Here is a 26,023-nt window from a genome sequence, read left to right as displayed (position 1 = left end):
CCGTGGGCTGAGGCGGCCGCAGACGGGCTGCAGGCGCGGCGGCCGGGCAAGCCGAGGGCGCAGCCAAGCCGCGCGCACCGCGCACAGCGGCCGGGGCTCCGCGCGATGGGCCGAGCTGGAGGCGGGGGCCCGAGTCGGGGGCCGCCGCCAGCGCTGCTGCTTCTGGGGGCCACGCTGGTCCTCATCGCTGGGGCTGTGCCGGGTAGGTACCCACCGCGACCCCAGCCAGCCCTCGCGCCCCACCCCTGCCAGGGCTCTCGCTGGCTGCCTTCAGGTCCAGGTGGAGTCCCCAAACCGTGACAAGGGGGCGGGGCACCGTCTGGCCTGCAGCCGGGGACCTGGGCGGGAAAGGGGCGCGGGAGGAGGAGAGGACCTGGGGGGGGGGGACACAGGCCAGCGGGGAGCAGGCGGTAGCCTGGGAGGAGACGGCAGGGTGGGCTAGGGTGGGGGTGGGGTCTTAAGGTAGGGGCGGGGCCTGTGTGAGATTTGTGGGCGGGGTTTGTGGGCGGGGCGGGGTCCCGAAGATGAGGTTAGGACGAGCCAGAGTTGGTGGACTACCCTGATCTCTCCTCTCAGACTGCGGGCGTTGTCTGGGGCGGGAAACCAAAGGCAAGGTGTATTTCCCCGGCTTGGGAGGTAGCCTCAGGGGCGGGTCTTAGGAGTGGGGCGTGGCCTTGGAAACCAAAGGAGTGTCCCAGGGTGGACCCTAGTCTACTGGGTCTTTCAGAGCCTTCTCACCCCAACACGCCACCTTAACACCCTACCCCTCGCCCTCCCTCCCACAGCACGCGAAGCAGGCAGCGCGATCGAGGCTGAAGAGCTGGTTAGGAGCGGCCTTGCATGGGAACCGCGTGCCAATGACACGCGGGAGGAAGCCGGCCTGCCAGCAGCTGGGGAGGATGAGACCTCGTGGACAGCGCCTGGCAGTGAGCTGGCTGCGGTGGGCCGTGGGGTCGGAACAGAGGAGGAGGCATCAGCTGCAGTGACTGGCATTGCCTGGCTGGAGACAGATAGCCCAAGCCTGGGTGGAGTGACTGCAGAGACTGGCAGTGGCGACGCCCAGACCCTCCCAGCTACACTCCAAGCTCCTGTCGAGGCCCTTGGGTCATCAACAATGCCGCCTGCCACCCCTGAGGCTACTGAAGCCAGTGGACCTCCCTCCCCCACTACCCATGATAAGACTAGCCCAATCTCTGAACTCCCTAAGGAGAGGCCCTTGGAGATTTGGCTGAACCTGGGAGGCAGCACACCTGAGCCTCAAAGGTCAGAGCCCACTTATCCCCTTCGAGGCGATCTAGAGACCCATCCAACCTCAGATATAATTGACATCGACTACTTTGAAGGGTTGGATAGTGAGGGTCATGGTGCAGACGTGGGCAGCTTCCCAGGGTCACCAGGAGCCTCAGACAGTCACCCTGACGCCGAAGGAGAGACCCCTTCCTGGAGCCTGCTTGACTTATATGATGACTTCACCCCCTTTGACGAGTCTGATTTCTACCCCACCACGTCCTTCTATGACGATCTGGAAGAGGAGGAAGAGGAAGAGGAGGATGACAAAGATGCAGTAGGAGCTGGAGACCTGGAAGATGAGAATGACCTCCTCCGGCCCTCCCAGAAGCCTGGTGTGGGGCCTGGGACGGGACAGCCCACCAGCCGGTGGCATGACGTTTCTCCACAGCATACTCTGGGGATGGTCCCTGGCAGCAGCATCTCTCTCGGGCCCCGCCCAGGAGATCCTGGCAGGGACCTGGCCTCAGGCGGAAATGGCACAGAGTGCCGAGTTGGCTTTGTCAAGCACAATGGCTCCTGCCGGTCAGTGTGTGACCTCTTCCCAAGTTACTGTCACAATGGCGGCCAGTGCTACCTGGTGGAGAACATAGGGGCTTTCTGCAGGTAAGGGAGTGGCAGGTGTTCCGGGGCTGGTAAAGTCTGAGCAGCGTAGATGGGGGAGCCTCAGCAAAGGGGAGGATTTGAAAGGCATCACTTCCCAGAGGAGATACATTCACAGGATTCCCAGCATGTTGAGTACACACCTGTAACCTCAACACTGGGGAGGCCAAGGCAGGAAAATTGTGAATTTGAAGCCAACATGGCCTACATACTCCCTGCTCCCCCCCTCAAAAAAAAAAAAAGGCTACTTGTGATCTTGCCATCAGAACAAAGTCCTCAGATATAATATTTCATAAATCCTCTAAGCACTGTGTCCTGGGCCCAGCCACTCAACCTTAAAGGCAAAGTGAAGGGGTTTCTCCAAAAGCTTAGGAAAGTAGCCATTCTAGTAGATGAAACACACCTGGAACCCTTCTGGGAAGTTAAGATGGCTGCCCAGTGCTCCTGCCAAGCTGTCTGTGTTTGGCCAGATAGCCAGGTTCCTCTGAAGCAGGCACAGGTATGGAGAGTTAGAGTGCAGTCCTAGGGCAACACCTTGAGCAGCCACACACCGGTGAAGTCCAGCTGAATCTTCCCGTCTGGATGTTCTTGATTTGGGGTGGTGGCTTTCTTCCCTTGGTGACTGTCTTTTGTGGGATAGTAAGTCCATAATGTTTTCAAAGAAAAGAATTTTATGTCCCTAAGGACCTCGTCTGATGCCACAGATCCCACACCTCACCAGGGGTTTCCCAGTCCCTCACCTCTGGGAATGCCTTCACAGGGACAGTTGCCTGATGGGAAACCATTCCTTGTGGAAGGATCGTGCAGTCAAGGGTGGGCTGGGCGGTTCTTTAAGTGGGGAGGTGCAGTCTTGTTCTCACCAGACCTCTGACGAGCATTCTGGTCTCCACAGAGCTCTTGTTTTCATTTATTTATTTATTTATTTTGAGACAGGGTTTCTCTGTGTAGCCCTGGCTATCCTGGAACTCACTCTGTAGAACAGGCTGGTCTCGAATTCACAGAGCTCTGCCTGTCTCTGCCTCCCAGTGCTGGGGTTTAGGTGGACACCCCCATGCTCAGCCCTTCCTTACTGTTTTTAAAAGACAAGGTCTTCTGTAGACCAGGCTGGCCTGAAACTCCCTGTGCAGCCAAGGCTAGCCTTGAGCTCCTGAATCCCCGCTTCTACTTCCCAAGTGCTGGAATCACATGCCTGAGCCATACCCAGACGTGGCTCTCTGTTAAATGCTTCCGTGTTTCTTTTCCTTCCTTTGTTCTTCAGTTTTGGCTGTAGTGCCTTGGCGTCACAGCTCAATCTCCAGCTCTGACGTCATTTCCTAGATGGTCATGGCACTAGGATCATCCACACCGGATGTGACTCCATGGTTTTGGTTGGAGTTGTCCAGTCATTCCCAAGAGTAATTTCCTTGATCAAAATTTTATGGTGATGGAGGAACATAGTAACCATTGACTGTAATCCTAGCATTTGCAAGGCAGAGACAAAAGAAACAGTTCAAGGCCAGCCTCAGCTACATAGCGAGTCTGAAGCCACCCGGGGCTCAGTGAGATCCTGACTCAAAAAAGAAAGAGAAGAAATTGTGGGGCATTGTAAGGAATTTGCCAGTTAAAGACCACCAAAAGTGTAGAAGACCCTGTGAGCTTGTTCTGTCTTTAGTCTGGGGGAACTAGAAGGGATGTTTTCAGGCTGGCGACAGCAGAGTGTCTGCAAAATCATCTTTCATCCTACTGGGGGCCTGACATTTTTACCTTCAAAGCGAGCTTCCCACCACTGTGGGAAGTCTGGAGCTCTGGCTGCCTTTGGAGAACTGTGGAAGTGCCCAGAACTCCTGGTCCTATTGGGGAATTCTCCAGTAAGAGAAAGATTGTCCTCCTAGCTAGTCTGCATGGCTGTTTCCCCCAACGGGAGGGCTTCTCCACATGGTCTACACCGATTCCCCCTTGCTTAGCTTCTGTCCCAAGATCACACCCAGACCTTGCTACCCAGGCTCCCGCTTCCCACTTCGGCCCTGCACACCCAGGCCTGGCGGCTGCTTGCATACTATTTTACATTCCACTCACAGGAGACTGCTGAGTCTTTCCTTGCCGTCTGCAGCATGCCTTTGTCTCCGTTACCCTGACCCGCTGCAGGGAAAGGATCTGAGCTATGGCAGAACTTTTCTAGAACACTGGGTGAGAGGGCCCCCACTCAGAGGGGTCTGCATCCCTGGCAGCCTTAAACAGATCTTCTGTACCTCCCTTTGCCGGGAGCTTCAGTTGGAACACAGAAATTCATTATTAGGCACATTTCCCCACCCTGTTCTAGATGTGAAGGAGCCACTTTGCTGGGGCATCATTCCATCTCTGTACCCCTTTTTCTAGTCTGTCATTCACCCAGGGTTCATGTCCTCCCTCCTTTGCCTGCCTCTGTATCCTTCCACATCTTTCCTCTTTGAAGCAGCCTGGTTCCCATGGAAACAGCAATGTCATTGGAAGAGTTGGAGCCTGGGAATGTCCCCAAGGGCAGGAGAAAGTCACTCAACAAAAGGGCGAAAACCCACCCCAAGGGAGTGATTCTCACTCACTGTGCTGGCAGGATAGTTCCCACAGTCCTAAGAAGCTTTAGGGGCAGAACCTGTGGGGCTGCAGGGGTAAGAAGAGAATATCCACCCATCTCTGTGTGTCTGTCAGCTCCTTAGTTCTCAGTGTCACGTGACCTGGATGGGCTAGAGGCTGCCGCGTGCAAGGCAGGTTCCAGTATTTCACCTTGAGTAGTCACATCAGCCATCTTTCGCCCAGAGCCAGGACAGGCAGAATTCTGGGAATCCCTGCAAGGCAAAAGTCCAGGATTCTCTTCTCTCCTGTCACTTAACAATCCTGTAACTCAGAGATTCCCTTCAGTGTCTCTGCTCTGCTCACCTCGTTTCTGTCACGGACTTTGGAGCACCTAGCCCATGTCATAGAACAGCTGTGTCTGCTCAGATTGGGGATGCTGCAGTTCTATAGTCTGTCCTTAGAGCAGGCTACTGAGTTGAGTGTTGGTTTCAGAGGAGGGCTCTTGCCGTGGCTAAGCCTGCCTGCCCCGTCATCTGAGTCCCTCTGTGTCCCTGTAGGTGTAACACTCAGGACTACATCTGGCACAAGGGGATGCGCTGTGAGTCCATCATCACCGACTTCCAGGTGATGTGCGTGGCTGTGGGCTCAGCTGCCCTTGTGCTGCTCCTCCTGTTCATGATGACTGTGTTCTTTGCCAAGAAGCTCTATCTGCTCAAGACTGAGAATACCAAGCTGCGAAGGACCAAGTAAGTGTGTCCCTGGCAGCCCTTGTCAGCCGGAGACCTCCAGCCCCAGCTGATGCTGTTACCAGGAGGGTCTCTGGCACCGGTCCCCTAGCCTTTTGGCTCAGGCTAAAAGTCCACCCAAGTTTATCTATTCCTACGTAAAATGTACCAGGTAGAGCCCTGGGCCTGCACACCTATCAACCAGCCACATTCCAGCATCCGAATCCCAGGAAAGAGTGCTAAAGAGAGGGCTTCTAGCATGCACCATGTCCCTAAGTAAATGACTGCACTCACTCTGCCCACCCTGCCTGCACCTGCTTCTCTGTTCTTTGACACCCAGTGGTCAGTGAAAAGATTTTGCTCACAAATCAGTATGGAGTCATTTCAACCCCTTCAAACCTGCTGTCGTTTAATATCAGCTCCTCCTCAGTGGATGCTGAGGAGAGAGATGTTACTGCCACACTGCATTACCTTTGAAAAGCTCGCCTTTTAGGTTAGGGAGTTAGCTCAGTTGACAGGATGCTGGCCTCCAATGCTCAGAGCTGCCATTGATCCCTTTCACCATGAGGACGGGGTGTATCCCAGCACTCAGGAAAGGTAGAAGCTAGAGGCTCAGAAATCCAAGGTCATCCTCAGCTACTCAGGGAGGTTGAAGCCAGTCTGAGCTACGTGAGACCCTTTTCAAAAATAAATAAAAAATAAGATAAAGGCTAACCCCTTGAAAGCAGGAGCTATGCTTTAGTCTCCGGGTCATTGTTCATGCTCATCTTTTGAGAGTGTGCGCTGATCTACAGTAGCCCCTCTGCTCACTGGCCACTTGCACCCTTTAGGTGTAATCTATTTTACTCTTGAGAAGTTGTGCCTATTTTGCATACATGTGTGCAGGCTCATGCACACTGGTGCACATACACACACACAAATGCTGGTCAACCCCTGTTCCCAACATAGTAGAATTTAGCAGTGATGAGGTTGGAGTTAACTCTTGTGTTTACAGACCACACAGGATGCAGGATCTCGTTTTGGCTGTGCCTCTGAGAGTTGACCCACATTTACCGTGGAAACCCATCCCTTGAACACTCAAACGTGACCTTATGCACTAGGAAAAGAGCCCTCTGGTCACTGAGCAAAATAAAAACCCTTTTCAAAGTGTCTGGAAAGTCTCAAAAGGAGAAGATGAGCCACTGGCTTCCTCGGGACCCAAGAGGCAGTTTTTGTATCACTGGCCTTTCATCTCTCCCCATACGGATCCCACTGGCCTGAGACTCCCTCCAGAGACTGTGACCGAAGGACTTTCCCTGGGTCCTGAGAAAAAGACAAAACACCATCTGTTGCTCCTGTTCAGACTCGGCAGCCCCATGACCTTCCAGCTAACCGCCCTGGGGCTGAAAGGGCCCCTCCTCCATTGTCCCTGTGCATTGAGGCAGGGACATAAATCTGTGCCCGTGAACACTCCAAAGGGACACAAGCCAGGACCCTTGACTCTTCATTCCATGGCTAGACTAAAGCAATGGTGTGTAGGGAGCAGGGACATGGGGCCGCTTCGGTGGGGGCAGCTGATGATGGTGGGTGCCTGAGAAGGGGAGTCACTGCTCTGAGGGTACTGTGTGCACTCACCCCTGCAGATACTGCTGACATTTATTGGTTCTAAGATACATATTTCTTCTCACATATTAGCATCTCTGAAATTGGATTGTGTCTTACAGTTGCTGGCATCGTACAATCGCTGTTGGCCAGATGGCTGTCTCAGTGCAGTTGTCATTGCCTGGCGTGCACAAACACGGTCATAGTTGTTCATATCATTGGCAGTTCTTTCAAAGTCTCAGTGCGCTACGTCAAATATTAAAAATCCCAGGGGATAAGAAAGAATTGGATTGGTTTAAGTGGCTGAAGTTTGTTCCCAGTGGCCGGTCAAGTCCTGGTGCGCCTTACTCTATTGATGGTGTAATACAGTATTTGGCGGTGAAGCTGAGGCATTGCTGCTACTACTGCAGTTTGCCTTAATCACTTGACTTTCTCCCTTCTTCCTTCTGTCCTTCCAGCAAATTCCGGACCCCATCTGAACTCCACAACGATAACTTCTCCCTCTCCACCATTGCTGAGGGCTCTCATCCAAATGTAAGGAAACTTTGCGACACTCCCTGTGTCTCCTCCCCCCATGCCCGTGCCTTGGCTCACTATGATAGCATTGTCTGTCAGGTAACTGGTCTTCTTCACATCCCCCCTTTTGCATGCCTCTGCCTCTGGCTGGTCCCCCTACCCTAGCTCAGAGTAGGAAGTCTCCAACAGCTTTGAAGTCAGCTTAGGGCAACCCAGTGGGGCAGGGAAGGTGGGACTGAGCATTCCTGGGTATCACTTCTCAGGCAGGCCAAGTTATAGGTACTGGAATCTTCTAGAATGGCTTATGATTTAATCTTCACCTGTCCTTTACTTTAGAAGTCGATCATTGTCTTTTTCATTGCATTGCTGGGGAATTTCCTGGTGGTCCCTGAAGCTAATGGTGACTGCCCCTTGGCATACTATGTCACTGACTAGCATTGAATTTGTAGTGGATTCTCCTATTTCCATCTCCCAATTCCTGGAATTGTAAGCATGAGCCACCGCCATGACTGACATTTTTGGGGGATTGAGGGGAGCTAGAGTTGAGACAGGGTCTCAGGTAGCACAAGCTGGCCTCCAACTTGCTATGTAGCCAACAGTGGGTTTGAACTCCTGATGTTGTGATTACAGGAGTGTATACCTTGCCTGGCTTGCAATTCTGTTTTTGGAAGGATAAGTTCATAATATCAGTTAAAGCCCAACAGTAAAATAGGTCACTATGGGCCATATTCTGAAGACACTGGCTAATTGGCCAGCCTGAACAGGGTTGGGTACTATCGGAGAACTTTAAAAATAAAGTGGGAACCATCCAGACCAAATTATTGCACGTCTAGATCCGAGGATTTGCCGGCTCCATGCTTCCAGGTGAGCGCATTTGTGTAGAGACCCCAGTTACACAGGTGCGGGAACTACCCATGGTGCTCGCCTGAGCGATGGCTTTGAAGCAGAGGGTTGAAAAGCTTTTTGGTTAGGCTTTGGGGAGTCAGGGCTCTTTCCTCCTTAGTGGTCTAGACCCATTCTGTCCAGAGACCCCTCCAGCAAGTTAGGAATGTTTCTATCTGAAGCTGACTATGCTGCCTCAGTGTGGTCCCAGCACTGGGGAACTGAGGCAGGGGGGTTGTTAGGAGTTCAGTCAGCACTTGAGACCTTGTCTGGAAAAGAGAGAGATCAACTTGGACTACATATTAAGATCCTGTCTCGATAAACAAACAAACAACAACAGGCCTGGAAAGATGGCTTAGTCTGTGAAGTATGTTCAGTCAGGGTTTATGGATCATTGGAGGATGATGGTGTGGGCAGGCTCTCTGGCTCCTCTATTTGACCTGCCATGTTGTATGATGGTGCAGCAGATGTGACCAATATGGAGTTGCTCCGACCTAGCAGTGCAAATGCCCTCAGGAAGGTTTGCTTCTGGCAGCTTCACAGTTACTGACTCCCTTCCCCTCTGAAAGGGACGGTGAAGGAACAGCTCCTCCTAGAGCTTCGTGTCTGCATGAGTCTGCGCAAGACTGGTTCTTGGCTGAACTCTGTGGAGAGGTCACGTTGAGACCCAGCTTTGGAAACAGAGCAGAGAGCAGGTCAGCTGCCTTGGACCTGCCTAAGAAGGGCTGTGGGCCTGGCTGACACAGCAGTTGGCCAGCCCTCAGGGAAGCGGTAGGACCAAGCCATTAACATCTCCTGGCTCCACCATCCAGGGAGTCTCTTACATGCACATGCACACTGTGTACACACACACACCGTCCTCCCCTTAGCTTGCATCTTGCATCAGGAGCATCTCTTTCTGCATGTGTATGGGTGCATGTCTGTCATCTCACTGTGCAGGTCAAGAGAATAACATGAGGGAGCCAGTTCTCCTCCAACCCTGTGAGGTCCAGGGATCAAATGCAGCCCATCGGGCTTGGCAGCAATCATTACCCACAGAGCCTCACAAGCCCGGTTTTGCAGAGTTTACTAAAGGGTTATTTCATTTCTAGAAGAGTGAGTTGATCATCTTCCTACTCTTGCCATAAACTCTGTGTGTCATACTCTAAAAAGATTTCAAAATTTAAGATCTCCACTGCTTTGGGCAGCGTCAGTTTTCAGTGTCTTTTCCTTCATCCACTCCTCTGAACTAAGGTGAGGGTCTCCTGTGCCACAGGCTCAGTCTGTGTGGCTGCGCAGCCCTCCTGAAGACCATCATCGGGGAGGAGGTTGGAGAACATGTCAGGTGGTCCAGGTGGACAGATTGAATGATGTCACCTGAAACCCACAGGCAAACTGCCCAGCCCTCAGCTGCCCTATTCCTTACCAGTCTAATTGAGGGGGACAGATGGGTCCTCTGAAGGTCTGAGGGGTTCCCCAGAGTTCTGCTCATCCGGTTTTCCCCATAATCCCCTTTAGTACTTTGTCTCCTCCTTACATCTTTCCTGCTTTCCAGACTGCGCTTGCGCTATGCGGTGATGCACAGCCTGCTGCCCTTTCCCTAGAGGTTTGCATCTGGACCTGTGAGGGCCCAGGCTGAGTCCACATACCCGTGGGCATAGAGTGCCCATATGGCTGGGGTGGAGCACTGGGAATAGGGGATCCACAGCGGTTCTCGGGATGTGTGCCAAGTGCCTGTCCCGTGCCCTCATGGCCAGGTACATCTGCCAAGTCAAAGGCGGATGGTCCATCTGCTGTGGCTTCTGTGACCTTGGGCTTACCAGGATCAGCTCTGGAAGAGACAGCTGGACTGAAGGAAACCCACCTTGGCTTAAACACTCCCTCCCTTCTTCTCTTTGCAGGATGTTTATAGCTTATTCCAGATCCCTGTTTGGGTACCTCTGTTCCACACTCTTAGGATCTGCTTTTCTCATACGGTGGCCCAGAAGGCAGTTTTCTCTGTAGCTCAGACTAAGTTTGAATTTGCCATCCTCCTGCCCCAGCCCTCCAAGTAACTGGGATCAATCAGAGGCTTGAATCACCAGCATTGGCTGGCAGTTCCTGCGCCCTTGAGGGGGTAGCCTCCCCACCTTTGTGACGTTAGAGCTCTCTAAGTCACCCATTGCTCTCTTCCCTCTATGTCCCCTGGAGAGCCTGTGATGAGTTTGAGAGGGTCTATCGAGGAACCTGAAACCAGGTTCTTATAGAGGAGAGGTGACTGTCGGCCTTACAGTGTTTTTCTTGGCTTTTTAGACATTTTTGGAGGGGTGAGCATCGCGGGGAGAGTCTCTTGCATGCTGAGCAAGCACTCTACCAACTGAGCTGTATCTCCTGTCCCTGTCTTGAACTTACAAAGTGGCTAGAGCAAGAATGAGCTTGGAAAGGCTGAGGCAGAAGGATCATGAGGTCAGCCTGGGTACATAGCAAGTGCACAGGCAGCCTGGGCTACATAGCTACAAAACCTACCTCAAAAACTTAAAAATAAGTAGACAAGCAAAGTAATAATTGTTTTCAGGAAGTTGAGCATGATGTGATTCTGGAATCTGAAAGGTAAAAATAAGACTATTAGAAGCTTAAGTTCATCGTAGCTAAATTAAGTTCAAAACCAGTTTGGGCTTCATGAGACCCTGTCTCAAAACCAAATAGGGTTACTAAGATGTGTCAGCAAGCATAGGTGCTTGCCACTAAGCCTGATGATCTGAGTTTGATCCCTGGAATCCTTATGGTAGATAGAGAGAACCAACCCCCATAGGTTGTCCTCTGACCTCCACATGAGTACCATGGCACCCACACACACATAGTACTAATAATTAACTTTAAGTGGTTTAAACAAACGGGAACTAGAGAGATGGCCCGGGAATCATGCGAATTGGAATTCTGAGCCCTGTGCTCCATTGCAAGCTGGGCTGTCCATGCACACCTACAATCCCAGCTCCAAGGTAGGCAGAGACAGGAGGATGGCTGGGACTTGCTGGCTTCCAGATTAGCTGAGAAAATGAGAGCCTGGCTTCGGCCCCTGCCTCCAAAGAATAGGTGGAAAATAATAAATGAGTGCCCTGGTGCCTTCTCTGCCCATCACAGACATGTGGACATGTGTGCATACACTCACACAGATACATGTGGCACATGTGTGCATTACTAACACAGACACATGTAGCACGTGTGTGCACACAGTCACACAAGACATGCGACACATGTGCATACACTCACACAAACATGTAGCACACATGTGCATACACACAGACATGTGTCACATGTGCATACACTCACACAGACATGTACAGCACATGTGTGCATACGCTCGCGCAAACGTGGTACATATGTGCATACACTCACACAGACATGCGGCACATGTGTGCATACACTCACACAGACACATGCCCATAGCTAAGTAAGTATTGTTTAAAAACTAATATGGGGTGATAGTAATTGCCTCCAGTTCTAGCACTGAGGAAGCAGAGGCAAAGATAGGAGGATCTCTGTGAGTTTGAGCCAGTCTGGTCACAGTGAGTTCCAGGACAACCAGGGCCTCAGTGAGACTCTATCTCAAAACAAAACAAAAAGAAATCCCCAGGGAGGTGGTGGCATGCACCTCTAATCCCAGTACTTTAATCCCAGAGAAACCCTGTCTCAAAAAACCAACCCACCAAATAAATAAATAAAATAAAAGGTATCTAATGAGATGAGCATCTTCTCCCTTGAAAAGTATAGATGCATGTGCATGTGTGCGTTCTTGTGGACCACCTGCCTGCTTGCCTGGTGCCCAAGGAGGGTAGAGAGTGTGGGAGCCTCTGGAACTGGAGTGATATGGTGCTGGGAACTGAATCTGGGTCCTCTGGAAGCAACTGGAGTGCTCTTATCCATGGAACTGCTTCTCCAGCCCCATCTCCACCCTTCTTGATGAGCATGAGCCTGCTGTTATATCAACAGTGTGGGCACTCACAATGGCTGTTTGGGGCATCAGAGACAGTGGTGCTGAGAAATCACACTGACAGTCATCAGTGGTCTTTATGGGAATGGGGCAGGTATTGCCATGGCAGCCCTCTGAGAACTTACAGTGGAGTTGGAGGCTTGTGCAGGTGTGGGGGCTTCCTGTAAACCCTTAATGGGCAAATACAGCCAAGGTCAGGTGCCTATTCTGGGCACAGATGTACCTCCAAAGTGACTTCTGAACCCTCATCTTACATATGGGCCAACATAGAGTGTGGGAGGCACCCAAGGTGGCTGGATTTACCGGGGCTTGGGTTGAGCAAGCCCCTTCTAAGTTAGTGTCTCCATGCAGTTTTTAACCTCTAGTTGGCTATGTGGAGAAGTCATATGAAACCATAGTCTTGGTGTGTCCTGCTGGGAATGTTCACTGATGAGCCATCTTCTCTTACAAGGGCTTTTGATGAGAACACTTACACACAAGAGACTTTGGATCCTTGGCCAAGTATAAAAGGACCCGTTTCCTGGTCTGGAGAGATAGTTCAGGGGTTGAGAACACTTGCTGCCCTTACAGAAGACTCGAGTTTCATTCCCTAGCACCCACATCAGGCAGCTCACAACTGCCATTAACTCTAGCTTTAGGAGACCCTGAGCCCTCTGGCTGGTGCCGCAGCCTCAGGCACACATACCCACACAGAGACAAACACACATACACATAACCAAAAATAATAATAAAATTGATCTTTTCTGGGAAAATCTTTACAAAAGAAATGGCCAGTTATGGCAGTGCATGTTTTTAATCCCAGCACTCAGATATTTGTGAGTTCAAGGCTAGTTTGGTCTATATAATGAGTTCCAGGCCAGCCAGGACTATTTAGTAAGTCTCTGCCCACAAACAAACAAATAAATAAATGAACCAGTTTTTTTTTTTCCTCGTCTCTCTTTGTGAGAAAAGATGAATGGCCTGAAGTAAAATTTTCATAATCTGATTACTTGTGTCTGCCTGCCTGTTTGCTTTTGAGACAGAATTCACATAGTACAGGCTGGTCTTGAACTTGTTATATGGCCAAGGCTAGCTCTGAATTCCTGATTTTCCCACTTCCAGCTCCCTAGTGCTGAGGTGACCTTCACGAGGGTGACTTTCCTCCCCGGCTGCTGCTCGCCAGCCCCTCAGGCCCAGCTCACTTTATTCCAGTCTGGCGAGCTCGGCTCTGCTCTTAGCCAGCTAGGAAAACCTGATGTGATCGTTTGGTCCTTCTACCTGCTGCCTTCCTTCCCGGTAACCCCCCAACTTTCTCCTCTTCTAGGATGACCCCAATGCTCCCCACAAAATCCAGGAAGCTCTCAAGTCCTGCCTGAAGGAGGAGGAGTCCTTTAACATCCAGAACTCCATGTCACCCAAACTTGAGGGTGGCAAAGGTGACCAAGCTGACTTGGAGGTGAACTGTCTCCAGAATAACTTAACCTGAACCCGAGCGAGAGGAGAGGAGAGGAGAGGGGGGTGGGGGAGGGAAGGACCATTGTCTCCTCTTGTACACAGTTGGCTTCTCGTAACCACTTGTTAAGTTTTTCTTTTTCTGATCTCATGGCATGCTCTGATGTGTTTTGTAGGAGGGGAAAAACACTTAAAATAAGCAAAGAAACTGAGCAGGATTGCATAGAAGATTGGATCGTTTTGTCTGTGCTGTCTGTGCGTTGCTTCTGCAGCTGGGGTTTCCAAACCTCGCTGTCACTCAACTGACTTTTTTTTGTACTTTGACCCACCTTTTTTTGGAATACCAGTTAAAAAATCAAGGTTCTTGAAATAAAACTTTTTAAAAAGTTGTCCACTTTCTTAGTGTCATGGTGTCTCCTACCTGCTCATTGTTTTCCCCCTCTCATGAAAGGTGTGTATCCACAGATGCTTGAGATTGGGCTGGAGAGGTTGGCAGAGGGCCAGCGACGCAACACATGCGCGCGTGCGCGCGCACACACACACCCATCTGCAATTCGGGTTCCACAGTATTGGACGCCCTCCTCTGGCCTCTTCCAGCACCAGGTATGTTTATGGTGCACATGCATGCATGCAAACACAATGCTTACACACATACAATAAACACTCTTTTTTAAACTTTAGTATTTGAAATCTTGGTAATGGTGACACATCGTCTCAGGCTGCCCTAGTAAACGGACAGAGCATGCATTTTTCACAGTTCTGGGGATGAAGGTGTCAGAAGGATTGGTTTCTACTGAGGCCTTTTCCCCTGACTTTCCTAAGACTGTGTTCTCTGCATCCTCACTGGGCCATCTTGAGAAACCTGCATGGAAAGAGGGTGTAGTGCAGGACCATCCTCGAAGCCAAACAGCCCCTATCTTAGGGAGTTCAGCTGTGACCGCTAGGAAAGGGTGCCCGCAGCTGGGCCCCTTGACTCTCTACACCCGGAATAGAGAGGCTTCCTTTTGCCTGCTGTATGCAGCTCCGCTCTAATTGCACACAGCCTCAGGGGGAGGCTAGAGTATAGACGGAGGTGGGGACTAGAGGTGGGGGCTCCATCCACACCAGTGTGTGGGAAAGTCACCGTTCCTGCTGGGTAAAGACTCCCGTGCAGCCTTTGTGGGGGAGATGCCCGCACTCCAGTGAGTAACCTGTGCTCTCTAGGTAAGCCCCAAAACCTCACTGGGTTCCCAAAGCAAACTTTGAAGGGACTGTGCCTTGGTTTGTCTTTGGGTCTTAGAAGGAAGGACAGACTTTGCTTACAACCCCCACCAAGGAATTTTAGCAATGGAAGGAAATGTCATTCATATCCTTTGGGTTTGTTTTTTGAGGTAGGGTGTCAGAAACCTCCTACGGTTGACTTTTAACTCCTAATCTTCCCTCTCCTAGCTCCCAAGTGCTGGGATTACAAGCATGTCTGACTACACACCTGACTCTTCCTGTTCTTTTAAGGACAGGTTCAGCTGGAACAGGGCTCTCTCTGAATATGGCATTTATCCCTAACTAGCCCTTCAAAAGCCTTTTCTCCAACTACCATTACTTAGGAGGCTGAAGATCAACACCTTTTTAGGGGGAAGCACAATTTAATCCATAATTCTTGTCTCATCTACTGTTAAAGATCATGTATAGTCAGGCATAGGAACATACACCTGTAATCCCAGCCCTCAGGAAGCAGAAGCAGGTGGATCTATGTGAGTTCCAGGCCAGAATGGTCTACTAATGCATTCCAGATAGCCAGGGCTACATAGTGAGACCCTAATTAAAAAAAAAAAAAAAGGACCATGTATAATGGCACATGCCTGTAATCCTAGCACTCAGGGAGGCCAGGGTATTTCCAGGCTGGCCTAGGCTATGTAATGAGACCCTGTCTCCATAAAACAAACTGAACAACAAAAAGAATATTCTTTCATAAGTAAGGATTAAGTGTTTGCACTGAGTGGTATAGTGATACACGCCATGAATCTTCATGAGAAATGAACAAGGTCTCAATTTCCTAAGTTGAGCTCAGTGGGCAAAGTGCTTGCTGCACAAACAGGAAGACCCAAGTTCAGATCCCGCCACCCAGGTAAGAAGCTAGGCATAGCAGCACTTCCGCAACCCCAGTGCCAGGAGACTGAGTCCCAGAGGCAAACTGGCCAGCAAGTCTAGCAGAAAACAATGAGTTCTAGGCTCCCTGAGAGACCCTGTCTTAAAAAATAAGGTGATGAGGAAGACGGACGGCCATTAACTGTGCCTGGCAAATAGGTGAGCGTCCACATCCATGTGTACACACCACACACGCAGAGAAACTCCCGAGAAATAGACACAAATAGCACAGTGCATCTGTGTAGGAAGAGTTTGGAACAGAGATTGAAAGTAGTCCTTGAGGGGCCGGTGAGATGGCTCAGTGGGTAAAGGTGCTTGCTGCTAAGCCAGACCATCTGAGTGTCTTCCCTAGAACCTGCATGGCGGAAAGGGAAGGGAAGCAACTGCTGCAAGTTGGTTTTTTACTTCAACAAGCACAGACACTGAAAATCAACAAAATCAAGTAGACTTTGTAGACGAGGAAACATGGTTTTTTGAGACAGGGTTTCTCTGTGTAGCCCTCGCTGTCCTGGAGCTGGCCTCGAACTCTCAGAGATCTGCCTGCCCCTGCCTTCTGTTCAATTTGTTCTGAGACAGGGTCTCATGTAGCCCATGCTGGATTGGAAGTCCTGGTCTCGGGACTGGGGATGTAGTTGGTAGAACGCTTTTCTAGTATCTACAGAGCACCGGGTGCAGCTGCTGGTGGCGGCAGCAGCGGTGGCGGTGCACGCCTTTAGTCCCAGCACTCAGGAGGCAGAGGCAGGCCTTTTCTCACAATAAACACAAACATACAAAAACAAGTGCTGGGACTAAAGTGCACGGCCACACCTAGCCTGATATTTGATTTCATGGTGGACATTTGAAAGCCCATTAGCACATCTGCAGACCTGGGAGGGCTCCTTCCTGACTTTTTGATTGCTTCTGTGAGGTGCCAAGTGGGGCTGGAATTCTGGGATCACATTATATACTGTGGATGGTTTTGTTTTGTTTTGGTTTTGGATTTGGTTTTTGGTTTTTTGAGACAAGGTCTCTCTGTGTAGCTCTGGCCATCCTGGAATTCACTCTGTAGACCAGGCTGGCCTTGGACTCAGAGACCCATCTACCTCTACTGAGTGCTAGGGCTGAGATTAAAGGCCAACACTGCTGCCCCTGCCTGGCTACGATAATTGTTTTAGAAACCACCGACACCCAGCAGACTAAGCAAGGCTGGTTACCTTTGAAAACTTCTTAACCTTCAGGGACTGTCCTCTGGGGTCGCCGCCCCAGACGGATAATGACGACCACACTCTACCTTTGGTAGATGCTGCATGCAACCACTAATCCCAACCACCCTGTGGGTTCTGCCAGCCCCCATTATGATCTAAAGGGTATGTCCTGTCTGGGTTCCTGTCCTTCCTGGATAGCAGCTAGTATCTCAATCGTACCCTGTTTGCTCTTTGATGTTTGTCAGATATCTGTGTGTCTTTCTGTGTATAGAGGAAGAGTTGGTCCCATGACCTCGTCTCCTATTGACCAGCCACAGAAGTTCTGTGTTCCCAGCTTGAACTCCTGCCCAGATGGAGTTCCACAAAGTCTCCAGTTTGCTGTCGGATAGCGCTGCATACTGTATGAGACAATTTCTTGACCATTTATTTTTCTTATCTAATTGGGCTGTGGGGGGCAGTTGGTGTGGCTTGCATGGGATTTCTGGAATATTCTCTGAACCAGAGGGCCTTCCCTTCGAAGCTAAACACCTCTGGATTCTGTCACGAAAAAAAAAAAAAAGTGGGTTGATGAAGGGGAGCTATCTGCAAAAGAACCTTGTGAATCAAATCCAGACTCTGTAAGTACTGTGTTGTGTTGTGCTTTTCCCACGACCGTATTAGGAAATGTGTCTCAAAGACCTGGCTGTGTCCTCGGGAGGGCTAGGAAAACCCAGACTGAAGGGAGAGCAGGAAACAGTAGAGGCCTGTTCGGGAGGGTCACCGCATGCTGCCAGGAGTCTCTTTGGCAAAAAGGGACTGAGTGTTGGAGTCGGATGTATTGATTTCTATCTGGTCCTGCCTTCTCTCGTGCCAGGGTTTTTGTGTTGCTCAGTGATTGTGAGCCACAGGACGGCCAGCGCCCTCTCTGTGCACCCTGTGCCCCCGTACAGAGGTTACTTAACTCTTGGGACAGCCTCTCGTCACCCTGGAGTTTTCAGACAGCGTGACCTCCTCATTGTTCTCCCCATCCCGCCCTGGAGCCTGGCCTGAATCTTTCCCTAAGGAAAGGCCAGGGAGCTTGCCCACCCAGTAACAGAGCTTCCTGGACAAGCCTGGTCACATGGGTACAGTTTCCAAAACCCACACAAAGGTGGAAGTAGGGAACCAGCCCCACCAAGTTGTCCTCTGACCTCCACAGTTGCCCACATACTTTTATCATGGACACATACAAGTACACAATAATAGTAATAATCTTTAACAGACAGTCTGGAGTTGGGGAGATGACTCTGTGGTAAAGTGCTGGCCGTGCCGGCATGAGGACCCAAGTTCAGGGCTCAGGCACACACACAAAAGGCCAGGACAAGCAGTGTGGACCTATAATCCCAGTGCTTGATGGAAAAGCAGCTCAAAGTGATGGAACTGATGTTATAAAGGACATACTAATCAGTTAGCTTAGGAGACATGAGGTCACTCTAGAATTCAGCTAAAGGGACACTGTCTCCAAAGCACCTCAAAAATCGGTAGTCTGCTACCCAGGCCATCTGGACATAAGAAAATTTAGGATACCAGGATGTGATTGTCTGTTCTACAGGTCTACCCAGCCATTAGACTTCAGTCCCATAAGGCAGAGACAACTTACAGCAAGCCCCATTCCTTAGAAAAGACAAACTTCTAACAGGCAGCTCAAGCAGGAAGCCTGGAGTCACAACCACCCTGAAGTCCCGGTCTGCCATTAAGTCCTCTGTGCTCCTGTTAGCAAAAACCGTAATTCTGTCCAGTGGGCAGGAACATCCTGGGTAACAGCTATTCAAAAAAAAAAACAAACAAACAAAAATCCACTGGTGTACTTAAAATTATTCTGGCAGTATGCAATCTCTTTGCTGTGTAAACCTCCCATTGCCCGAGGCAGCCAGATTTGTGGTCTTTCTCTGTTTAAAGTGTTGTGAATGAAGTGCGCATCTTTAGTCCCAGCACTGTGGAGGTAGAGGCAGGTGGATATCTATAGCTCAAGGCCAGCCTGGGCTGCATAGTGAGTCCTAGGACATCCAGGGCTACATAATGAGACCCTAACTCAAAAAAGAAAAAAAGAAAAGAAAAGAAAAAGAAGGAAAGGAGGGAGGGAGAAAGGAAGGAAGGAAGGGAAGGGAAGGAAGGAAGAGAGAAGAGAAAGAAAGAAAGCAAGAGAGAAAAGAAGAAAGGAAGGGGGGGAGTGGGAGGGTGTTGGGAGGAGGGGCGTAAATGGAAACTTTTTATAATTTAATAAAATTACAAAAAAAAAGCAAAAAAAAAAAAAAGAAGAAAGGAAGGAAGAAAGTGTAGAAATAACCTCTTAAAGATAATTGGCTAACAAGGTTTTCCCCATCAGAAAAGAGAGAAAGAGAGAAAGGAAGGAATAAAGGGAGGGAGGGAGGGAGGGAGAGAGAGAGAGAGAGAGAGAGAGAAAGTTGTTCAAGTTGCAGGCTGGGCAGGGCCCTGGAAGAGGTCAAGGATGGCAGTGTGCAGTGTGTGGGGGCTGCCCAGGCCTGAGGTGTCTGTAAGACCTTCTGTTCAAGGCACAGGCAGCCTGGAGTGGCTCCGAAAACAGCTGCCTCCTTACTTCCTGAGTGGGTGGAGTGGTTTCACACTGTGGGAGCATATTTTTTCAACATGATGAGAGGCAGAAACAGAAGGACCCCAGGGCTCACTGAGCAGCCGGTCTGGTCAATCAGGGGGGTTCTAGGTTCAGTGAGAGACCTTGTCTCAAAAACAGAGAACAGTAAGAGAGAAGACACATGAACGGTGTTGCTGTGGCTTCCATGGAGGCGTTCACAGGTATGCACACCCACAAACACACACTGTAACAGAGAGAGAGAGACTGAAAATATGGAGAAAACCCCTTGTCTGTGGAACTCATGAGACGTGGAGTCTGGCTGGTAGGGCAGACCTTCGAAAGTTATATGCATCCTGGCTCCTGATTTTGCCACCACGTCACAACATGTCACATGCTCCTACCATCAGTCCCTACCATGATGGACTGAAACTGCTCTGAAACCTTCACGGATTACCAGGAAATGTTTTGGCCACAGGAATGCAGACCTGCGTATGCAGCGGCCCAGGTCAGAAGGAAAGTAATTACTTACTGGAGTAATTTCCTTCCTTTGCTCTGTGAGTTCTGGGGCTCAAACTCAGGTCATCAGGCTTAGTAACCTGTGCCTTTATCCACTGAGCCACCTTGCCAGCCCTAGAATTTATCTTTTAGGGGCATAATTCATCGCCAAATACTACCTCACCGTGTACAAAACATTCATTTTTTTTTCCCACCAAAACACTGAGAATTTGGGCGTAGTTCTCTCCAAACTGCTCCCTGCTGTTTAGGGCTGAAGTATTTTTAGGGTTCAGGGAGACCATTTGGATTTCTTGTCCATCAAACTGTATTAGCCTGGAAGGAATCCACAGGTTCTCATCTTCTGTGGAAACAAAACCTCTTTTCCAAAGCAACATATCACTAGACCCAAATTTTGAAGTCTAAGATACCTTTATGTTGGTTTAACTTAGCAGGCCCCAGAATCAAATGTCTCTCTGCAGTCAAAAAATTTAAAGAAAACACAATAATATTCATAATCTAGACTCTGTATTTTCCATCTTTGCGTGGCTTACTTTTCTTTACTCCTTTAATCTATGACTGTCTGTATTCTTTTATATTACTTTTACTGTCTCTCTAAAGACTTTACTTCTTTTTATAATTGTCTATACTATTTTCCTCTCTCTCCCAAGCCTATGTACATTATTAAACACACTGTGTCTTGTTTAGAGGTCTTTCATGTCCGAATCTGTCCTATTGTGTATCTGAAATCCTTTTCTGACAAGGAGCATTTTAAAATAGTAAGCAGTATGGTTGTGATAGTCCTGAATGCTGGTTCCACCGCTCTTGGACTTTCAATATGGCGGAGGTATGTTTATCACCAGCTCTGGGACTCCTGGGTGCCAGCCATGCTCACTACCTCAACTCTGGGAAGCACTGTGCAACACATAAATCCTTTTTGTCTGAGTAACAGCTAAATCTGCCAAGCAGCGCTCTGTGCTGCCTGAAAATGTCTCCGTGTATGGCGGCGGGAATCCGCCACGCTTTCCTGCATGTGTACGCCTAGCAGAACCCGTTTAGCTGCTTACCCAGGCAGGGGTGCTGGGCCGCAGGCATGCTCTCAGGTACTTTCCTCCCAATCCCGAACAGGCACACAAGCACCCGGACCTGAAGTGTGTGACTGGCCATGTGGGTTAGCTCCATTTCTATCAATCTGTGTATCGACATGAGGCTGTGGCTTACTGGTAAGGATCCAGTGTCTGTCTCGTCTGGCAGCTACATGGCGTCTCTATGACTCTGCCTTCTCTCTCTCTCTCTCTCTCTCTCTCTCTCTCCCTCCATCTCTGTTCTGATTTCCTGCCTGGCTTTGTTCTGCTAAGCCATTGGCTTAAACAGCTTTATTCATTAACCAATGGTAATAAAGCATATTCACAGCATACAGAGTGGAATCCCACATCAGTCAATACTGACTTAAGTCTTTTGAGTTAAAGCTTCCTGGTCTACCTGCATCTTTGAGGGCTGTGAGAACGTCCTGGTTAAGTCCATAGGAGAGAGCATTTTGCCCATGAGAAGAGAATGCATTATCTATTAAAAAGTAGAAAAAAGAAAAGCGCTTGCTGCTAGCAGAACTCACAGGCATGATATGAGCCTGCTTCCCAAGGACAGTGCGGAGCTGGTCAGCTGACTGTGCCGCTCTTTGTTCTGCCTTCTGCCATTGATCTCTATAAAAGCAAGCTCTGAAAGAAACTCTGGGTTGTTTGGCTGTTTTGGCATGACCAAACAGACCTGCCAATTCTATCCTGTGTTTTCTGTCTCAATTTCTCTCAATCTAACATTTCTTTAGCCTCAGGACCACTTCCAGGAATGCTGGCTGACTTTGAAGGAGCAGGTTCCTACAATATATACACATATATGCATACATACACATGTATAGTATATATGTGTGTGCATATATTAAATTATGTAAATATAATTTAATACACACACACACACTGCCCATAGAGGCCAGAAGAGGGCATCCGATCCTCGAGAATTGGTGAGCCTCCTGATGTGGGTGCTTGGAACCAAACCTGAGTCCTTTGCAAGAGCAACAAGTTCTCTTAATTGTTGAGCCATTCCTCCAGCCAGCAGACTTACTTAGCCCAGGCTGGCCTTGAATTCCTGATCCTCCAGCTCTCAAATGCTGGAATCACACCACCACACTCGGTGGTTAAAGAACACACCCTCACCTGGCGTTCTGGAGCACACCTTTAACCCAACACTCAGAGGCAGCTAGTTAGGTACAGCTCTAAGTTCAAGGCCAGCCTCCTCTACACAGCAAGTTCTAGGCAGGTTAGAGGTGCATAGTGAGGCCTTATCTTAAGGCAAAACAAAACAAGAACATATGTTAGGGGCACAGAGGTCCCTGTACTCACAGAGAAGCACCAAGAGAACAGGAATGTTAATCACTCAGGACTCTCTCCTCAATTAAGAGACAAAATCAAATACCCAAATTCCATCCAGAAAGCTGAGGTGGAGTTTGTTAAAGACCTGATGACCGTTTTGCTATCTGTGGAGGCAGACCTCACCCAAATCCCCTAGAATGATTATCCCAGACTCTTCCCTCCCTAGCCCGCTCCCCATCCTTAGGGGAGAGGCCACACATACTCTATGGCCTGCTGACCTCTCTTGTTGGTCAGAGCCCGCACTACATTCTAGGCCCCATCTATAGAACCCACCCTCAGGGTCACATGTACTTTGTCGTAGAGTCTCGACAAAGTCACACCTTAGGCTGTATTGGTCACCTGAAACTGCACTGATTGTTGCCAGAAAACACTTTCCCAAACTGTGCTGTGTTTCAAAAATACTGACAATGAACCACCTGGCATTAGAGTCCCCAAAGTCTGATCCAGGTTAATGAAGTCGATCTGCACCCGGTTTTTATACACTTCCCTGCCTGGATACCTGCAGGGACCCGCAAACATACACTCTCTAGTTTCAAAGCTTTAAAGTTTCTGGTACTGGCTTTGTTGATCTTATCAGGCTGTATTACATCAACATTCTCTGTAACTTAGAACGGGTAACTACAGTTTGGAGTTCTATGTCCCATGTATCTCAGCTAGCTAGATCATGGTAGTTAACCATGTTATATATAGTTTCATGGTTTTTTATTTGACATTTTTTATTGGTTGTGAGAGATATGGGTTTAAAATCAACATGATGGACCGGGCAGTTGTGGAGCACACATTCAATCCCAGCATTCATGAGGCATAGGCAGGTGGGTCTCTGTGAGTTCGAGGCCAGCCTGGTCTACAGAGTGAGTTCCAGGACAGGCTCCAAAGCTACACAAAGAAACCTTGTCTCTAAAAACAAACAAAACAAAAAAATGACCATGATGTGTAGTGGTTGAAAGCCCTTGTTCCCCTTCCCTTCCAGAGGTGTTTGGAACCTGCATTTGGTTCACATGTTGGGCAGTTTACAATGTTCTGGAGCACCAGCTCTGGGGGATCTGATGCTCAGACTGAGCAATCCTGGTATTTGTGGAGACCAGGGAGGGCGTCAGATCCCCTGGCACTGGAGTTGCAGACAGTTGTGAGCTGTCGTGTAGGTGCTGGGAATTGAACCCAGGTCCTCTGGAAGAACAACCACTGTTCTTAGCCACTGAACTATCTCTCTAGCCCAGTAGAGCCTGAATTTATTGGAAGGTGGTGGTGGAGGAGGAGGAGGCCAGTGAGATTTTCAGTGTGAGTACTAGGAACCCAGCTCTAATCCTCTGCAAGAAGATTCAGCCACTGAGCCATCTCCCTACTCAGGGTGGGTCTTCCTTAGAGCAAGTCCTGCCCAGGGAGTGCTTTTGAAGGGGCTGTCTTTCCTCCTCTTTTACCTCTTCCTGGCTGTTATGAAGTCCCTGCTTCCAGAGTTTCTGTCTCACCATAGCCCAGAAACTGAGGTCAGCTGACCATGGACTAGAAGCTCTGAAACCACAAACCAAAGTAGATTTTCCTTTTAAAGAGTTGTTTTGTGAGTATGCACGCACATGTGACCATGCGTGGGTACAGGTCCACATGTATAGGTGCACATGCATGTGTGTGCATGTGTTTGTTGAGTCTGAGAATCTTCCTCTATAGTTTTCTGCCTTTTTTTTTTTTTGAGACAGTTCTGCTAAATTGGCTAAATTGATAAGCTGGTCAACAAGCCCCAGGAATTCTCTTATCTCTGCCTTACAAGGGCTAGAAATTCAGGCAAATTCCACTTTACCTGGCTTTTTTTTTTCATATCTGGCTTTTAAGATGGTGCCCAGAATTGAACTTGGGTCCTCATGATTTTTCAACAAATACTTTACCAACTGAGCCCTTTCCTCAGGAGAACCCTCCACCCTCTTTGAGGCAGGCAGCGTCTCATGTAGCTTAGGCTCGCCTCAGACTCACTGCGTAGCTAAGGATGACCGTGGACTTCTGATCCTCCAGCCACCATTTTCGGAGCTCTGGGATTAGGTGTGAACCACACCCAGTCCACGCAAGGCTGAGTACCGACTCTGGGCACACCACACCCAGTCCACGCAAGGCTGAGTACCGACTCTGGGCACACCACACTCAGTCCACGCAAGGCTGAGTACCGACTCTGGGCACGCCAGCAAGCGCTCCACCAGCTGAGCTACGTTCCCCAGCTCAGGTCTCCCTCTAAGGTATTTTTCTCAGGTATTCGGTCCTAGTAACCACAAACTGACTAGCACAATGGCTTTGCCCATTTTGTCTCATGTTGCTATGGTTACAGCAGATTTCCTAAGGTTAGTGTTTGCAAATGTACATAGTCTAGTCTTTCTTTTTCAACCCTCCTGTATCTTTTTACTGCAGACATTTATCTTGTAAACAACATATGGACGGTTTTATTGGTATAGAAATATTGCTTAATGGAAACATTCCAACATTAATATTACATCACTAATAAATGTGGGTTTAAATACTCATTTTGCTATGCACTTTATCTTCTAGGTTCCTAATTTTCTTCTTTCTTACCATTTCTTAGGTTTTTGTTTTGTTTTGTTTTTTCGAGACAAGATTTCTCTGTGTAACCCTGCCTGTCCTGGAACTCACTCTGTAGACCAGGCTGGCCTAGAACTCAGAGATGCCGCTGCCTCTGCCTCCCAAATGGTGAGATTGAAGGTGTGTGTCATCACCGCCTGGTATTGTTTCATTTTTGTGTGCATGGTCTGAGGGGCTCCTGCTTGTTGGACAAGTGGTCTTTCACTGAGCTCCATCCCCATCCCCCGATAACCATTACTTATTTTATAAATTGGCCAATGGCAATGAATGTGAGCACTTTTGCCTGCCTGTCCATATATGCAGTGCCTGAGGGGTCAGTAAAGGACAGCAGATCCCCAGGAACTGGAGTTATAGGCAGCTGTGAGCAGCCCAGTGTGGGTGCTGGGGATTGAACCGCAGTCCTCTGTAAGAGCAGCAGTGTTCTTAATCAGCTGTCTCTCCAGCCCCTACTCATGGATTTTCAAAACAGATTATTTAAAAAGATTTTATTATTATTGGATACTAGTACAAGATGATAGGATTTTAAAGTTTTGATATAATATTGTATGTGAACACGCACACACACATGCTCACACCACAGCAAAAATATGGAGATCAGAAGAAAATTTTCAGAGATGTAGAATTCCCCTCTGTATCGTGTAAATATGTTTTATTGCTATGGGTTAATAAAGAAGCTGCTTTCAGCCAATGGCTTAACAGAATAGAGCTAGGCAGGAAAACTAAACTGAATGCTGGGAGAAAGTAGGTGGAGTTAGAGAGATGCAATGTAGCAGCCACCACAGGAGACAGACACCAGAACTTTGCCCGGTAAGCCACAGCCACATGGCAATACACAGATAAATAGAAATGGGTCAATTTAAGATGTAAGACTAGCTATAAATATGGACAAACTAATAGGCCAAGCAGTGATGTAATTAATATAGTTTCTGTGTGCTCATTTTGGGTCTGGGTGGTCGGGAAATGAACAAGCAGCCTCAGCCAACATTTCAAGAGTTGGTTGTCTCCATCATGTGCATCTAAGGGATCAAACTCAAGTCAGCAGGCTTGGAGACAAGGATATTCAATAATTGGAATCAAGGCTGGTGGGTATGGTGGTGCATGCCTTTAATAGCAGTGCTCAGGAGGCAGAGGCAGGAACATCTCTGAGTTCT

The 26,023-nt window shown here is 49.1% G+C and overlaps 1 protein-coding gene across 3 annotated transcripts; it reads left to right on the top strand.

Annotated features, from left to right (window-relative positions):
- Positions 1-16: 16 nt before the first annotated feature.
- Positions 17-13,892, top strand: Cspg5 (chondroitin sulfate proteoglycan 5). Of its 3 annotated transcripts, XM_085688897.2 has the most exons (6): positions 17-202; positions 786-1,893; positions 4,977-5,165; positions 7,184-7,340; positions 13,376-13,507; positions 13,680-13,892. In XM_085688897.2, the coding sequence occupies exons 1-6, from the start codon at positions 106-108 to the stop codon at positions 13,695-13,697; spliced, it is 1,701 nt and encodes a 566-aa protein (XP_085545023.2). In that variant the 5' UTR covers positions 17-105; the 3' UTR covers positions 13,698-13,892. The 3 variants fall into 3 exon arrangements, with proteins under 3 accessions (XP_085545023.2, XP_085545022.2, XP_085545024.2); XM_085688896.2 differs by having other exon boundaries at positions 27-202; positions 13,376-13,892; XM_085688898.2 differs by having other exon boundaries at positions 44-202; positions 7,184-7,259; positions 13,376-13,892.
- Positions 13,893-26,023: the final 12,131 nt, after the last annotated feature.

This window comes from Myodes glareolus, chromosome 4 (assembly GCF_982192425.1).
Source record: "Myodes glareolus chromosome 4, mMyoGla1.1, whole genome shotgun sequence".
NCBI lineage: Eukaryota > Metazoa > Chordata > Mammalia > Rodentia > Cricetidae > Myodes > Myodes glareolus.
Note: the sequence above shows the minus strand (reverse complement) of the source record. Positions and strands in the feature narration are given on the sequence as shown.

What these genes read in the sequence shown, in the direction of transcription:
- Cspg5 (XM_085688896.2), top strand. Translation starts at nt 106, where the DNA reads ATGGGCCGAGCTGGAGGCGGGGGCCCGAGTCGGGGGCCGCCGCCAGCG. An exon ending in AACATAGGGGCTTTCTGCAG is followed by an intron (nt 1,894 to 4,976) that starts GTAAGGGAGTGG and finishes GTGTCCCTGTAG; the next exon opens with GTGTAACACTCAGGACTACA. An exon ending in ACCAAGCTGCGAAGGACCAA is followed by an intron (nt 5,166 to 7,183) that starts GTAAGTGTGTCC and finishes CTGTCCTTCCAG; the next exon opens with CAAATTCCGGACCCCATCTG.